The 17,561-nt window shown below is 45.4% G+C and overlaps 1 protein-coding gene across 2 annotated transcripts in view; it reads left to right on the top strand.

Annotated features, from left to right (window-relative positions):
- The window catches only part of scara5 (scavenger receptor class A, member 5 (putative)), a 159,638-nt gene that overhangs the window by 88,725 nt on the left and 53,352 nt on the right, over positions 1-17,561 (top strand). For both annotated transcript variants that reach the window (XM_051644861.1, XM_051644862.1), the window contains exons 6-7: positions 994-1,074; positions 8,124-8,231. In XM_051644861.1, the coding sequence (XP_051500821.1) occupies positions 994-1,074; positions 8,124-8,231 (189 nt within the window). The remainder of the gene's footprint in view (positions 1-993; positions 1,075-8,123; positions 8,232-17,561) is intronic.

The following is a 17,561-nucleotide window of genomic DNA, read 5'->3' on the forward strand; positions in this document are numbered from 1 at the left end:
GAGAACTTTAGTAAGACGTTAGGGGAACGTTCTCCAAACCTGTAGGGAATGTTCTATTTCCGTAAAGAAAATTTTCCTGGCGAACCAAGAGAGAATATTAGAATGTCCGTTCTGGGTTATGGCCTGGGAACCAAAAACTAATGTTCTCAGAATGTTCTGGGAACCAAACAATAGTGTGAAAGCACCCCTAAAGGCCCAATATACTTCCGGAGAAGTTCTTCATTATTCGTTCAGGGGTAAAAAGAAGTAAAAAAGCCAAGCAAAGGTATACTGTTTGCGAACTTTCAGACACCGGTCACACCGCTGTGGGAGTTGTTTAAAGGAACATTTAAATATGAGGACGCTACATGTAAAACCTTTAAAATGTGTTATCAGTGACTTTATGCCTCATTCTATGAGTAGAATTCAGTAAAAGAAGTTGTTTTAACCACTCGATGATGATTTAAAGTAATATATATGCATTAGAAAATGTTTAATTTGTCTTACATTCTGAATTCATGACATTAATGTGCTAATGCTATACACGGCCATGATATGCACAGATTAAACTCTGTTATTGTAATTTATGATGATTCTGATACAACTGCAATCATTGGTGTATAAAAGAGTAATAATGTTCAGAATACAGACAAAAGAATGATGATAAGAGAGGCATATCTTTGGGCAGATGTGTGAATGGCTTTTTCTGCAGATGGCACATTTGAGTAGATTTGATTACTTTAGTAGACTAATTAAACGGGGGGAAAAAATCACATGACATGGTCTTGTAAGTTGGTGTGTTCACGTTGTATACTGACTGAAAAACAAAGTAGTAGGTGGAGCTTCAGGTCACACCTACCGATGACGGTAAATGTTTTCCTAAAAGTTCGCCCTGGCGAGCTGTTCCGAACCACCGAAGCGAATGCAAAAACACCTTTTTGGCCAGATTTTGTTTTAAATTAGTATGAAGTATATCTGGACCTTAACTGTGTTAACTGTTATTTAACTTTTTAGGACCACCAGGACCAAAGGGTGAGAAGGGTGATATTGGGCCCCTGGGGCCTGCTGGACTTCCTGGTTTGACAGGAATTAGAGGTAAAATACCACACAAACACACACTTTTTATAACAGCTAAAATGTATTATTATTTTGAATATTATGTTTTTATTTTCTATTATAAGCCATGACAACATAACATACAGACAAAATAAGGACAAACTGAACAGGAATCACAAGGCACAGAGAGACATATACAGAGGAGGAAAAAAAAACAAAACACAGAAGTCCTTCCTTAAGATTTAGTCTTTCACTGCCTATGCCTTATAATTGTTGACTGTAGGCATCTTGGATTAGGACAAATGACCTGTGCCAGCAAATAATGTTTGGCATTAAACGTACAGACATAAAAAGGAATATACGGCAAAGAAAAGAGGGAAGGTTAATTTCAATCATTAATTTTTTTTTTTTTTTTTTCAATTTGGAATGCCTAATTCCCAATGCGCTCTAAGTCCTCAGGGTGGCGGAGGACGAATCTCAGTTGCCTCCGTGTCTGAGACCGTCATTCCGCGCATCTTATCACATGGCTTGTTGAGCGTGTTACCGCGGAGACGTAGCGTGTGTGGAGGCCCATACTATTCTCCACGGCATCCATGCACAACTCACCACGCGCCCCACCGAGAGCGAGAACCACATTATAGTGACCACGAGGAGGTTACCCCATGTGACTCTACCCTCCCTAGCAACCGGGCCAATTTGGTTGCTAAGGAGACCTGGCTGGAGTCACTCAGCATGCCCTGGATTCGAACTCGCAACTCCAGGGGTGGTAGTCAATTTCAATCATTAACTTGACTATTACTGACGATTGACAGATGATTAAAGAGAGGTTGCCAGGTGCCGTCAAATTTGGTTATGCTTAGGTCTAATTTCGAAAAGGTCAAGGGAGATGGTCACTGTGGAGTGGTCCAAGATTATTCAATTGTGGTGTTTGATTGAGGTAACAGAGGGAATGATTTTAGAATCAAGTAAAAAATAGTCTATCCTAGAATATGATTTATGTACGTGTGAAAAATAAGTGTATTGCATATCGGTTGGGTGCCTCAATCTCCAAATATAAGTTATAAGACAGGGAAGTGGCCAGAGGGGCACCAGCTCAGGCAGGAAATTATCCAAAATAGACTCTAATACCTGGTTAAAATCACCCCCTATTATTAAATGTGTGTCTGGCACGCTCTGTAATATTTGAAAATTTTCTGAAAAAAGCTGGAAAAAAGCTGGGTCATCAAAATTTGGTCCATAAACATTTATAAATGTGACATGAACAGAGAACATGAGACCAGATACTATCACATAGCGACCATTCGGATCACTTATAGTCGAAATATGCTTAAAAGGGATTGTTTTGTGGAACAGAATGGCCACTCCTCTTGCTCTGCAGCAAAAAGTTGATTGAAATACCTGGGAAATCCAATTGCATCTGGATCGCCTTTGTTCACAGTTCTTGATATGTGTCTCCTGTAAGAATATTATGTCAGCAGAGACTGATTTCAAGTAGGAAAAGATCTTCGCTCTCTTAGTCTGTTTATTTAAACCTCGTAAGTTCCAGCTGGCTAAGGTCACACTGCCACCCAGAGATGGAGGCCTTTTGCTATGTGTCATTTTGGCTTAAACCTAGCATAAAGGCATTGGTGGTGGAAATCGAAAAAAGGCAATCTAAGGAAGGATACACATAGACACACATATCATTCAACACATATTAAATTCCACTTGACCTCCCACACACTCCCTCCCGTCGCCTTCCCCGAACGAAGTGGTAAAAAATTTCCATAAGAACCGTGGAACTACAAGGCAGCATGTGGAATGGCAGTACTAACTAACAAAAACAACTCAAGCGAGTGAATCCTCCACAACCTCATAACATGATATAAGTTTTAATCTGTAGCCTCTGGGCTCACAGATTTACCTTAAATATTACAGCAGAGAAAACACACACAAGAAAACACACACCACTATTTATTTTTACATCAGTAAAAAAACTAAATTATTGTGCATGTTTATGATCAAGTATTCAAAGTGTCCCTGTCAAGTTGTAATCTAAAAGGAGAATTAGATCTGCTCTATGTAAGTGTATGTAACAATGCATTCAAGGAAATTCCAATTCAACAGGCATCAATATGCACTGGCAAATGTCTGTGTATATGAGCAAAGGAAAATATCCTCACAGCTTCCCTTTGAGATGCTCTCGGCCTTTAGCAAACTGAATATAACAAGTCGACTTCAGTCATGGGTTAATATATTATAATATATAATAATTGCAAGTTATCGCAAACGCTTGATTGCAGTTGTTGCTGCTAAGGGTGGCCCAACCAATTATAAGGTTTAGGGGGCAATCAATTTTTCACACAGGGCCATGTAGGTTTGGATTTTGTTTTCCCTTAATAATAACAACCTTCATTTAAAAACTGCATTTTGTGTTTACTTGTGTTATCTTTGACTAATATTTAAACTTGTTTGATGATCTGAAACATTTAAGTGTGACAAACATGCAAAAAAATAAGAAATCAGGAAGGGGGCAAACACTTTTTCACACCACTGTACATAAGACTATAGCCAGCTGTATTGCAGGCCTGAACTAGAAAGAGTTCAGGACATGATGATGGTGCCAGCAAATGCTTCTGTGTCGGAAACAGAGTCGAAAATTCTCTTCTCGGAGCCGTAGGTGATGATGAGACGTGCTGGGAATAACAGGCCATATCGAATACCAGCTTCCTTAAGTTTCTTTTTAACTCTGTCAAAAGCCCAGCGCTGTGACAATACCTCTGCCGTATGGTCTGGGAAGATGGAGATCTTTGTGCCATCGAACCTCAGGGGTGTTTGTTGTCGAGCCAGGCGCAGGGTCAGCTCTTTGACCTGGTAGTTGTGCATCCTTGCTATCAAGATGTTGGGCCTCATGTATTCAGATAGAAGACAAGGGCAGGCCTAACACAGTCGTAAAACCTAACTCAGGCCCCCACATACCAGGTCATAAATCTTACTGATAAAAAATCAAACAAAGGGAGTCCAAAACAGACTAAAAATCCCATGAAGCCTTGCTCACTAAAGGATCGAACTCTCAACTCCTATTGGATGTGGCACACGACAGAACGCACCTCAACCATGACATCATCAGGAGTAGAAATACCTCTGAAATGCTTCCGGGATTTGCTTCCAGCAACTTTGCTCACCGTGTGTAGACGCAGCTCATCACTGCTCTCAGGTGTAGCCTCGTGGCACAAGGAAGTAACGTCCGACTTGAAACTGTGGCCATACAATCTCCATCTCGCTGGACGAGTTGAGGTTACTCTGTGTTCCACCGAACACTCTAACGGATCCGAAGGAGACCGCCGAGCAATCCGCATCTTCATCCGTTTGCCTGCAGAAGTGAAGAGAAAAGATTTCTCTTCCCTCTTCAATCAAGTCAACGTCGCTGATTTCTCCGCCAGCCCGCCGAGAATCAGCAGCCGTACCGACCGCCGACAGAGCGAGGAAATGGCCTCCCATCATCACCCGAGCCTCAAGGAACCAAGTCTGAGTTAAAGGACGGATGAACACACATTCTGCATCCTCATGCGATTCAAGTAGGAGTTTACATCTGGGCAGAGATAGAATATTATAGTGTGTTATTCTTGTGTACCAAGGTTATTGCTTGTACAGTTTATGGACCACCATGACCGCTCATTATAAATACTCAGGGTATTAATTATCACAAATTTGATTTGCTGTATTGTGGTCCAACCACATTGGACTGTTGTGCATTTCCGCCATCGCGGGTGAGACCGGCAAACTGAGTTTATCCATTAAAGAATCAAAGACCGGGATGGTTTACGAGCCGTCCACCGCGTCTCTGAGTGATAAACTAACAGCTGCTTTCTCTCCCACGATCGCGAAATCGGGTTTGGGGCCATCACTTAATTCTCTCTCTCTCTCTTTCATACTAACCACACACACACATGCGTGCACGATCCCTCACAAACATTCTCGGACACATTTTTGGCTAGTAGATAGCTTCGTGATAAAGCTCAGCTTTGTCCCTAAGCTATCATACAAGCGGATGCACGCGGTAATTGGTTGACGCCATTGACTGGTTTCTCTCCGCCCACATTCGCAGCCATATTCTCTGGCCGGAAGTCTCACGTGACATACTCTCCACGAGAGTCACGTCTGCCATTTTGTGCGCGTCCCTCCTTACACACACATACACACACACTCTCACACACACACCTTATGTGTTATAGGATTATTTTAGTTTCCATATCTAATCATATCACTGTTTAGTTTGTAGTTGTAAGTCGGAAGTTTATTGACTGCATTGTATTAATTATTAATTGATATTACTGCATAAATAAACTTTGTTATATTACAAAGAGAAGTGTTTTGGTTTGTTTTGCATACACCTGCATCATGCTGACGGGATGTCAGTGCTCGGATTCAAGCCTTCATTCATTGTTTTTTTCCCGAAAATCGATATTCTTCGGATGTCGATTTTCCTAAGAAAACAATCTAATATTGAGAGTGTTATACTATCTGGTTATTAGTCCCTGATTCCAGGGTGGTGCCCCGTCAATGTTAATCCTTATTAATATTCTATTGATTTTTGATAATTAATAATTATCTTTGATGATTGTTCAATTTGAATGATCAATAAGCTAGTGTTAATTTTAATTAATGTTTCATCGATGTTAATGATTGGTGATTATCTTTGATAATTGTTGATTTAAAGGATTTAAAAAACCTAACATTGATTTTCATCAATAATATCTTTGATTATCTTTGATAATTATTAATTATTGCTAATAACCAAACCCGCTCCTAAACGTAGCGCACTACATTTACTGGAGCCCCATATGAGGTTTTAATGAGTTAGATTCAATTAATTTAAATATTAATTAATAACTAAAGAAATAATTACCAATTATTTCTGATAGTAACACTGATCTAAACAACCAGTAAAGCCCTACAAAGGCGCCATCCTTTTGCTGGCTGGGGTCTGGTACGATGTGCGCGATCAACTTTAATAACAACAGGAAAATTTGCGGCTACCAGGAAGTTCGGGGGAAAATTTCCACAAACTTTGTAGGGTGATCGTTTTCTCAGGTAGTCCTATGATTTTTATGTTCTGCTGCCGAGAGTGGCCCTCCAAGTCATCGAGTTTAGACCATAGGGCTTTGTTGTCGGCTAGAATGTCATGGTAGAGGGCCTCTAGGTCAGAGATACAGCTTTCATGATCGACTTTTGCACTCTCAAGCTCAGCAGTGTGAGAGGTGGTTTCAGAGATTGCTGTTTGAATTTGAGAGAGAGTAGATTCGACAGAGTTAAATCTGTTGGTGAAAGTTTAATTTATATTTTGGATGGCCGTGAGGATGGTATTGTCATTAGCACCTTTATTAGCCTCGTGGTCACTCGTTGGCTGATTATCAGCTGGGTTGTTTGCCTGAAGCTATCGATGAGTCTCCTTTCTTGTTTTTACTTTTCGTCGTCTTGACTTCGGCTACTTGAACAAAATTTTGTTGGACAAAATGTTTATTATTACAGGAATTTTGAGGATTAGTGGAGGAGCTCGCTGAAAAAATGTCTACTCCATGCGATGCTCTCGAGTGCCCCCTGCCAAAATGTATTATTACCAGCAATTGACTGACCAACTGATATAATTTATCTGATATGCTAAAAACGGATATGTCTGATATACAGTCTAAAGGCCCTTTCACAGCAAATGTGATGTTGAAAAGCGAGACGAATTGCAGCCAAATGGCCCTTTCGCACCAAAAGCAGCATGAATACTCACTGTTTGCACATTCACTGCTTTACAGTTGGTGGCACTGAATGACAGTCAGAACGACATTGGCGCAACACACCGTTTAGCTGGCCTAAAACACAAATGAGAAGAACTACTTACTGTAAATTTGCAAAACAACCAAGTCATCACAGTATGAAATACAAGCGAGTTCTCAAGCGACCCGATCAAAAAAAGAAAATCAAAGAAAATGCCCTGGTTACTTTCATAACCTCCATTCCCTGATGGAGAGAACGAGACATTGTGTCGATATAGTGACACTAGGGTTCACTCTTGGGAGCCCCAAACACCTCTGCTTTTTAAAAAAAAGGCCAATGAGAATTGGCGAGTGGAATTTGCATGCCACTCCCCCGGACATACGGGTATAAAAGGAGCTGGTATGCAACCACTCATTCAGGTTTTGTGCTGAGGAGCCGAGACCAGGTCCCAGCCATTTCAGCAGGTAGTTCAGCGTTGTGGCAAGAGGGACACAATGTCTCGTTCCCTCCATCAGGGAATGGAGGTTACAAAAGTAACCAGGACGATACCTATCTGTCACTCACTCGACGTTGTGTCGATGTTGTGACACTAGGGGTCCCTATATAAAATGCCACAACTATCTGAACTGTGTTACGTGAACTGGTGGTGTGTGACGGGCAGACCGCTGTGTACCTCGTAGCCAGCACACCAGGCCGTCACGTAACCTCCCCCAATGCTCTTATGAATGTTAAACGGTCCATCAGGAACAAGTCGACTGCCCAACTATAGGGACAGGGTAGCCCAGCTGTGGCATCTTTCCAAATTAGTAAAGGTCTCCAATATTTTAAAATGTAATGTGTTACACTATATTTGACAACAAAAGTACTTAATTACTGTAACTAGTTACTTTGTAATCAGATTACACCTAACATTGTGTGTAATGCAAGCAATAAAAAACAATTCCCAACAAACAAAACCTTATGTTTCAATGACTAATGATTCAGTATTTTAAAACTGTTGTACTATAGCACAGCAATAAAGATTACATAGGAAGTAGCGCAAAAAAAAAAAAAATGCTTTGTCATGTGAATGCTCGCTCCCGGTGTGAAAGGCTCTATAGGAATCCATTTGTTTTATTCAAAATTGTCATTGCGGCAAAAAATTGCATTTGTTGTAAAAAGGGCCTTAACACAAACTCTCACAACCTCAAGAGCATCCACACATATGATACAGCCCAACAACAATGTTCATTTTCAAATAAATTGAAGCTAGATGTCTTGTTCAAGAGCAATTGTCCCGAATAAATGTGTGTTTTGTTTTTATTTTGTTATTTTTTTTGTTTTGTTTTGTTTTGTTTCAGGCTTTCCAGGGGAAAAGGGCATTCAGGGTCATCGGGGACTGGCAGGACCAGGTGGTCAGGATGGACACAACGGAGAAAAAGGAGATATTGGGCCTGAGGGACCTAAAGGTTAGAACTCCACATGGATAGATAGGGTACAACAGGGCTAAAGGCACACTTTAAGGAAAAACACCTGGGGTAAAAGGCTGCCAGGGGGTTATAGTGATATTGTGTAAAAATAGGGACAATAGATATAGGGCAAAGTTTATCAACTTTTTAGACAGTATGATGCTTTTTTGAGTAACAAATTAAGATAATGCTTATACAAAATAACCACTTCAGAAAAGGGTGAACCATTTTCTGTTCATTTCAGTCACATTTGGCATTTCATAACATCTCAAGTATACTATGTAAGGAATAACTGAAGACGGACCGTTGAATTAATGCACACCCCGAGGTGGTAATGTGGCCACTACATGCAGCAGAGTGGCCGTTACACCTTGGGTGTGCATTATTTTTCAATAATTCAAAGAGCAAGAGTCAATTATTCCACTTATACCTTGGTTACAATACCTTAAGACATTGTTCAGGGTTTTATCTCAAGACATTTTCTGGTTTTCATCCATACAATGCTCTTGTGAGTGGAACTACTTTCTTCTGCCACAGATTCAGCATCTTGATTTGATAAAGCCTGAGCCTCCATTGCAAGTCTGAAAACATCACTTTAGAACAGGTGTGGGGAATGTCAGGCCTCAGGGCCGTATAAGGCCCACAAGACCATTTTACCCGGCCTGCGAGGCCATTTGAGAAATAATTTGAAAAGCAATAAATGGCCTTGATTCAATTAACCTGAAAAAAATTCCTTTCAAATAATGTTTAAAAATAATTTTAAATGATAACAAAACAAAATATTGTATAATAGACAGACCTTTCAGTGTTTTTGTTGTGTGAGCACGTAACAGAATGCATTTACATTCATTTCAACCCACAATTAGAAATTGCAAGCAATTGTATGGCCTGCGAATAATTTCGTAAATACTCAAATGGCCCTTAATGGAAAAAAGGTTCCCCACCCCTGCTTTAAAGGAGACCTATTATGCCCCTTTTTATAAGATGTGATATAAGTCTCAGGTGTCCCCAGAATGTGTTTGTGAAATTTCAGCTCAAAATACCCCACGGATCATTTATTTTACCATGTTGTAAATGCCTCTTTTTGGGTGGAATCAAAAACACGCTGTTTTCGTGTGTGTCTCTTTAAATGCAAATGAGCTGCTGCTCCCTGCCCCCTTTCCGGATCAGGGCTGTGCCTTTACAGCTCGTGCTTCGGATACTATAGCAACAACAAATCAGAACCAATATGACTGACACCATAAATACCGGAGTGTTTTTCAGCCATTTAGCAACGATGGATGAGCAACACAAAAATATACTTTGCGATTTGCAAACATTCACAAAATATAAAGTGCGATACTTACATCTTCAGGATATAAAGCTGGAACATGAACAGTTGGTACTGATCCATGCTTGAGAATCAAATATTTTGAAAATCCTGCTTTATACTGATCCTCATTCACAAAGCAGTCCGGTGTAAAATGATTTGCACAAACATACACGAATTTTGGTATGTTTTGGGGCTTCAAAACATTTGCTTCAAAAACAAAACTTGTCCACTGCGTCTTCAGTGGCTCTGATGCCGGGAGTACATGAAGACTCTTATGTTCACTTTTACAGCCAACAACAGAACACGTATGACGCTTATGAAGCTGAGACATTATTCTTCTCAATGTAGCTGCTCCAGCGCGGAAAAAAATGGCGGACTGTGTGTCGATCACTCAGGGGAGGATCTATGTTAATAGGGTGGAGTCTGTCACCAGTCGTGGGCGTGGCCTGCTCTAAAATGACGTCACTTTAGAGTGGATACGAAAACCAGTCATTTTGAGACACTGTTTTTGATTAATAGAAATATAAGAAAGAGGAGTGGGTGGACTTTTAACATTGTAGGGTGGTTGTGTACACACACTGCTGACTCACATTTATGTTCAAACACCATGTAAAAGTGAATTTTGCATAATAGGTCCCCTTTAAAACTAGCAACGGAGGATTGCGAGACTTTCGCTGCTTCACTCGAACACTTACTGGAGTAGCAATGTAGTGCGTTTGTACGTGGCCTGTGTGTATGTGTGTGTGTGTGTGCATGCATGAGCAAAAGCAAAATAAAAATCAAAACATAGAAATCGCATGTTGGATTGCCTGTGTTTGCGGCTCTCATCAGCAGAAACATTGCTTAAAATGTAAGTTGTAAGTTTAAGTATACTTCTTAGTGTCGCCATTCTTGTATATAGCTTTCCCATTGCTACGCAACTGTTTTATTAAGTCACGGGGGACATTTTCTGGTTTTCGTCCATAAAACGCCCTTGTGAGTGGAATTACTTTCTTCTGCCACAGATTCAGCATCTTGTTTTGATACATCCAGTGGCTCCGTTGCTAGTTCGAAAATGACACTTTAGATTGGTGTGGGTGCAAGCAAAAAGAGAGAGAGAGAGGGAGCGCAAGGGTGCCTTTCAACTGAAATTGAAATAAAATTAGGATATTATAGCCATTATTTGTCATTCTTATCCAATTTTCTTAGCCAATCACTTTGTTTTATATGGTTATTTTGCTGTGATAGCCTGTATGGCTCTTTGAAATAACTGGGGCTGGTTGCATAAACATAGCCATTAACTTAAGACTGCATCTAACAATTAGTTTGACTAGCTAAAGATGCCATAGATAGCCTGTTGCATAAAACAAGCTCACAGTTGTCTTTAGTAAGACAGTCTATTTTAGCATTGCATTGTGGGAAATGTAAGTGTAAATGTTTTTTAACAGCTTTAAAAAAATGTCCAACAGTGGACCCTCAATACAGTTTTCATTCGCTGAAATTAATTTGCTTATTAGAGGACTACAGTGCTTCAAAATTGATTCTATTGAACAAATTTAGTGATTTTAACCCAAAGTCAAAGTCTTCTACAAAGTCTCAACTCAAGCCCCTTTCAGCTCTCAACTGAAGCCCCCACTGGCTCAGCTGACAGTTATTTTCCATGGCAACATGGAATGTGTACAAAAGTTAGCCTAGTGGTGTTCTGTCTTACATTTTGGTATTAAATTAGACCGATCTAAGTTTTTATGCGACTGACTGAAAAAGATAAGACCAAAATTTTAGACAACTAAGTAGTAAGACTAGTCTAAAACAGTTTTATTCAACCGGCCCCTGAAATAATTTGGCGAAGTGATATGGAACCGTTACATGGCCAAGACCTGGAACTACTTCATAGCCGTGTGTTTACTGGAAAATAATTGCACACCTTAGAACGTCTGTCAACCAATCAGAATCAAGCATTCAACAGACCCGTGGTATAAACAAATTAATCTCCATTGTGATTGGATCAGTCAATGTGAGCCCACTTTGAACATTTTTAAAAACAAGTCTCTTTGCCCCACTTAAGAAAAACAGTGTGTTTTATGGGGGTCTTTAGCACAGAGCTTTTTACACTTACCCTAACTATCCTTTCACTTATTGGACAGTTATTAAAAAACGTCATGGTTACTTGTGTAACCTCCGTTCCCTGATGGAGGGAACGAAACATTGTGTCGATGTAGTGACACTAGGGGTCACTCTTGGGAGCCCGAGACACCTCTGGTCTTTGATAAAAGGCTAATGAAAATTGGCGAGTGGTATTTGCATGCCACTCCCCCAGACATACGGGTATAAAAGGAGCTGGTATGCAACCACTCATTCAGGTTTTATGCTGAGGAGCCGATATAAGGTCCGGCCATTTCAGTGGGTAGTTCAGCGTTGTGGCAGGAGGGACACAAAGTCTAGTTCCCTCCATCAGGGAACGGAGGTTACACAAGTAACCATGACGTTCCCTATCTGTCACTCACTTGACGTTGTGTTGATGTAGTGACACTAGGAGTCCCTATACGAAACGCCACAATTTGCTGAACTGTGTTACGTGAACTGGCGGTGTGTGGTGGGCAGACTACTGTGTGCCTCATAGCCAGCACACCAGGTCAACACGTAACCTCCCCCAACATAGTTATGAGTGTTGAACGGCCCTTTGGGGACAAGTCAACTACCCAAAAGATAGAGACAGGCTAATCCAGTCGAGGCCTCTTTTCCCCTTCTTTTTTCCCACTCCCTAAAAAAGAAGGGGGATTATCTGACTGGACCGCCAGGTCTAGTCGGGGGGTGTCCCTCCCAAGGGGAAGACACTGCGGAGACCACACCTCGCCCAAAGGGAGGGGGGATATTTAAGTGGAAAAATACATCACATGGTCTTTCCAACCATGTGAAGAGTGTTCAAGGTAGATCCTACCCAACGGGGGAGGAGTTACTACAAACATGGAGACTGGGGCAGAGGGGCTTTGCCCAAGGAAGACGCAGTTTGCCAACAGGGAAACGAACTAGCAGAAGATATATAATCGCATGGGGTTAGCCTTTCAGGGAACCGCCATATGCGGAGCACCTACCCCAGAACAGGATTCTTAGTTAGCACGTGTACTGGGCCGGCAGCGAGTCTCTCCGAAAACTCGACTGCCACAGGGCTCGGAGGAAGTCAACCAGGGAACAAACTAGAGAACACTACTGGGAATTAATGGCGCACATCTTCAGCTCAAAAGGAGGTGGAAGGCGCTATGTGCAAGCGATACACCCTGCCGGCTATCCCGGGCTTATCCCCTTGTGTTGCGTGCCACTACCTGGGACGAAACTGGTTCCACCTGGAGGTTGCAGAACCTTGCAAATGTGTTGGGTGTTGCCCAGCCCGCTGCTCTGCAAATGTCTGTTAGAGAGGCATCCCTGGCCAGGGCCCAGGAAGCCGCAACACCCCTGGTAGAATGGGCTCATAGCCCTACCGGGGGCGGCATGTCCTGGGCGTGATATGCCATAGTTATGGCATCAATGAGCCAGAGGGCAATCCTCTGCTTGGGGACAGTGCTTCCTTTCCGCTGTGCACCAAAGCAGACAAAGAGCTGCTCAGAGATTCTAAAGCTCTGCGTGCGATCCAAATAGATGCGTAAAGTGTGCACCGGACACAGCAATGACAGGGCTGGGTCTACCTCCTCCTGGGGCAGCACTTGCAGGTTCACCACCTGGTCCCTAAAAGGGGTGGTGGGAACCTTGGGCACATAGCCCGGTCGGGGTCTCAGGATCACGTGAGAGTAGTCCGAACTCCAGGCACATTTCGCTGACAGAGAACGCTTGCAGGTCTCCTACCCTCTTGATGGAAGTGAGTGCATTCAGGAGGGCAGTCTTCGAGGAGAGTGCCTTAAGCTCGGCTGACTGCAAAGGCTAAAAGGGGGCTCTCTGTAGACCCTGAAGAACTACAGAGAGGTCCGATGAGGGAACGAGGCGTGGTCTGGTGCCTCTTAGGAACCTGGTGATCAGGTCGTGCTTCCCTAAGGACTTACCGTCGACTGCGTCGTGGTGTGCTGCTATGGTGGCAATGTACACCTTCAAGGTGGAAGGGGACAGTCTCCTTTCCAACCTCTCCTGCAGGATGGAAAGCACTGATTCGGCTGCACATCTGTGGGGGTCTTCCCATCAGGAAGAACACCACTTAGCGAACAGACGCCACTTAAAGGCATACAGGCGTGAGTAGGGTGCTACCAGGATGACCTGCTCCTCGTCCTCCCTGACCTTGTACAGGGTCTGTGCAAGTAGGCTCACTGGGGGAAACGCATATTTACGCATACCAGGGGGCCAGCTGTGTGCCAGCGTGTTTATGCCGAGGGAGGCCTCGGTCAGGACGTACCAGAGCGGGCAGTGGGGAGGATTCTTGGGAGGCGAACAGATGCACCTGTGCCTGTCGAATCGACTCCAAATCAGTTGGACCACCTGAGGGTGGAGTCTCCACTCTCCCCTGAGGGTAACCTTTCATGACAACGCATCCGCTGTAGTATTGAGGTTGCCCGGGATGTGAGTGGCTTGCAGCGACTTGAAGTGCTGCTGACTCCAGAGGAGGAGATGGCAGCAAGTTTTGACATACAACGAGAGCACAGACCACCTTGGCAGTTGACATATGCTACCGTTGCCATGTTGTCTGTCTGAACTAACATGTGCTTGCCCTGGATCAACGGCTGAAACCTCCGCAGGGCGGGCAGAAATGCCAACAACTCGAGGCAGTTGATGTGCCAATGCAGTCACGGGCCCGTCCACAAGCCGGCGGCTGCGTTCCCATTGCAAACAGTGCCCCAGCCCATTTTGGAGGCATCTGTCGTGACCATGACGCGCCTGGAGACCAGTTCTAGGGGAACACCTGCCCGTAGAAATGAGAGGTTGGTCCAAGGGCTGAAAAGACAGTGACAGACCGGCGTGATGACCACACGATGTGTCCCGCGGCACCATGCCCATCTCGGGACTCGTGTCTGAAGCCAGTGCTGAAGCGGTCTCATATGCATCAACCCGAGCGGGGTGGCCACCGCTGAGGATACCATATTCCCCAGGAACCTCTGAAAAAGTTTCAGTGGAACCGCTGTTTTCTGTTTGAACGCCTTCAAACAGACCAACACTGACTGGGCGTGCTCATTCGTGAGGCGCGCTGTCAAAAAGACTGAGTCCAACTCTGAACCGGGAGGAGCTTGCTCTTTTCCCGGTTGACCCGAAGCCCTAGTCGGCTGAGGTGTGAGAGCACCAAGTCCCTGTGTGCGCACAACATGTCCCGAGAGTGAGCTAAGATTAGCCAGTCATTGAGATAGTTGAGAATGCGAATGCCCACCTCCCTTAGCGGGGCAAGGGCTGCCTCTGCGATCTTCGTGAAGATGCGAGGAGACAGGGACAGGCCGAAAGGGAGGACCTTGTAGTGATATGCCTGACTCTCGAATGCAAACCGCAGGAAGGGTCTGTGTCAAGGAAGGATCGAGACGTGGAAGTATGCGTCCTTCAGGTCTACCGCCGTGAACCAATCTTGATGCCGGACGCTAGCCTGAATGTGTTTTTGCATCCGCATCTTGAACGGGAGTCTGTGTGAAGCCCAGTTCAGTACTCACAGGTCCAAGATTGGCTGCAACCCACCGCCTTTTTTTGGTACTATGAAGTAGGGGTTGTAAAACCCCTTTTTCATCTCGGCTGGAGGGACAGGTTCTATCGCGCCCTTCCGTAGGAGGGTTGCGATCTCCACGCAAGGTAGCAGCGTTTTTGTCCTTCATCAAGGTGAGGCGGACGCCTGGCGAACTGAATTGCGTAGCCGAGTCGGATGGTCCGGACCAGCCATTGTGACGGATTGGAAAGCGCAAGCCATGCGTCCAAGTTCCGTGCAAGGGGAACCAAAGGGACAATGTCGTCGGACGTACCAGCAGGTGGGGCCTCGCGGCGGGGCGGAGCTTGAGGTGCCACACCATGTCATGGCCGTGCTGAGTCTAAGGACATCGAAGCACTTACCTGGCTCCTTGTGACCACCCCCAGAACAGCCTGGGATGGGGGAGGAAGAGGCCTGTCCTCGTGACCCGTAGAGACTGTCACATCGGGGGCGGATTTGTGCCACAGCTGGGCGCTCAGGGGTGGGAGACCACCGCTGGAGAGCCAAACCTGCCAAATAGAGTGGTGGACGGTGGTCGTGATGACGGCCATGCACTCCGGATACGTGACCCATGGAACAAGGAAACCGCTCTTGCTGAACTCCTGAGAACTGCAGCCACTGGGGCATGCAGCGCAATTAAATGCAAAGGTAACAAAAAGATGGAGAGGTCTGCTTACTAGCTCCAGAGCAGCGGGTTTCGTCATCCCTGGGTCGCCCGTCTCAAGGGCACTTTGAAGCCTTTCACGGGTTCTGGGCGGCCGCGAGATGGTTGGTGTCTGCTTCCTGCGGTGGGCTCCATGCTGGGGCCAGGCTGAAGGGGCGGGCTGCAGCGGAGCCAGTGCAGTCACCGCAGGGGGATGCCCTTGGCAACGAGTAGACAGGGTGCGGGATCTTGAGCTGCGCCGGGGCAGGATATGCCGGATAGCCTCCATTTTCTGCTCCACAGTCGAGAACTGTTGGGCAAAGTCCTTGACGGTGTCACCAAATAGGCCAGCCTGGGAGATGGGGGCAGCAAGGAATCCTGTCCTGTCGGCCTCACCCATCTTGACCAGGTTGAGCCAAAGTTGGCGCTCCTGGACCACTAATGTGGACATTGTCCGCCCGAGAGACCACGCCATGACCTCGGTCGGTCGCCGAGCACAGTTCCTGCATCAATCCCGGGGTGGAACTAACCCCGTGCAGTTCTTTTAGTGCCTTGGCGGACTTGCAGGAGAGCCATGGCATGCAGGGTGGAGGCGGCTTGTCCAGCGGCACCGTAGGCCTTTGCCGTCAGAGACGACGTAAACCTACAGGCCTTGGACAGGGGCTTTGGTCACCTGCGCCAGGTGGCGACCCTCTGCGGGCATAGATGCACCACGAGCGCCTATATCCACCGGGGGATTGCCGAATAGCCCTTGGCCGCCCCACCATCGAGGGTAGTGAGGGCGGGGAAGCTGAAAAGATCAGGACCAGGCAGTAAAATGTGCCTCCCACAACCTTGTCAGCTCTTCATGCACTTCCGGGAAAAAAGGAACGGGGGCAGGGCGTGGCTTTGAGTGGCATCCACGAGCCCAGGAACCAATCATTGAGCCGCGAGGGTGCTGTCCAGGAAAGCATGTCATCATCTCTGCGTCAGCCTGTGACTGGGCAATCGTCCCCAAAGGGAGGAGCCCAGCTGAGGCTTCCGCGTCCGATTGGACGAGCCCGCTCTCCAATGCTGCGCTCGAGAGCTCATCACTTTCACGGGCTCCGAATAAGAGGTCGAACTTGCCATGAGATGAGCCGGTGGACTCATCCGGAAGCCCGATCGGGGCAGACGAGCGTGCTGGGGAATGGGAGGTCCGCAGGGGCATACCCGGCAGAGGCGGTCCCATTGGGGTCCTCAAATCGCCCCCAGTGCTAGCTGCGCTGGCCTCATACCCGTGGGTAAAAGGACCAAGGCGGGGAGCCTCTGGGGTGGCTTGCTTTCTTATGAAGGCAAGCCACGACCGCATCGTTGCCATGGACATGTCCTCGCAATGATAACATGACCATCCACGAATGCTGTCTCCGCGTAAGCAGTGCCCAGACACAAAAGACAGTGATCATGACCGTCAGAAGGCGAGAGATAATGAGCGCAACCAGGAATAACACACAATCGGAAAGGCATCTTTAAAAAGACGCGTCTTTAAAAAGACATTCCGTGTGTGCTGTTCTTTTAGAGAAATATACTCTTTTAGAGAAATATACTCTTATTTCTTCCGAAGTGCCCAGGGGCATTCTCTGCATTGCACCAGTGCAGAGGGGGGAGAAGCCGCTGAAATGCGCCGCCAGATCCAGCAGAGGTGAATGAACAGCCATGGGAATTCAGCTCAGTGAGCATGACCGTTCGGCTCCGAAGAGAATATCTGAATGAGTGGTTGCATACCACCTCCTTTTATAC

The sequence above is a fragment of the Myxocyprinus asiaticus genome, chromosome 19 (assembly GCF_019703515.2).
Source record: "Myxocyprinus asiaticus isolate MX2 ecotype Aquarium Trade chromosome 19, UBuf_Myxa_2, whole genome shotgun sequence".
NCBI classification, from domain to species: domain Eukaryota; kingdom Metazoa; phylum Chordata; class Actinopteri; order Cypriniformes; family Catostomidae; genus Myxocyprinus; species Myxocyprinus asiaticus.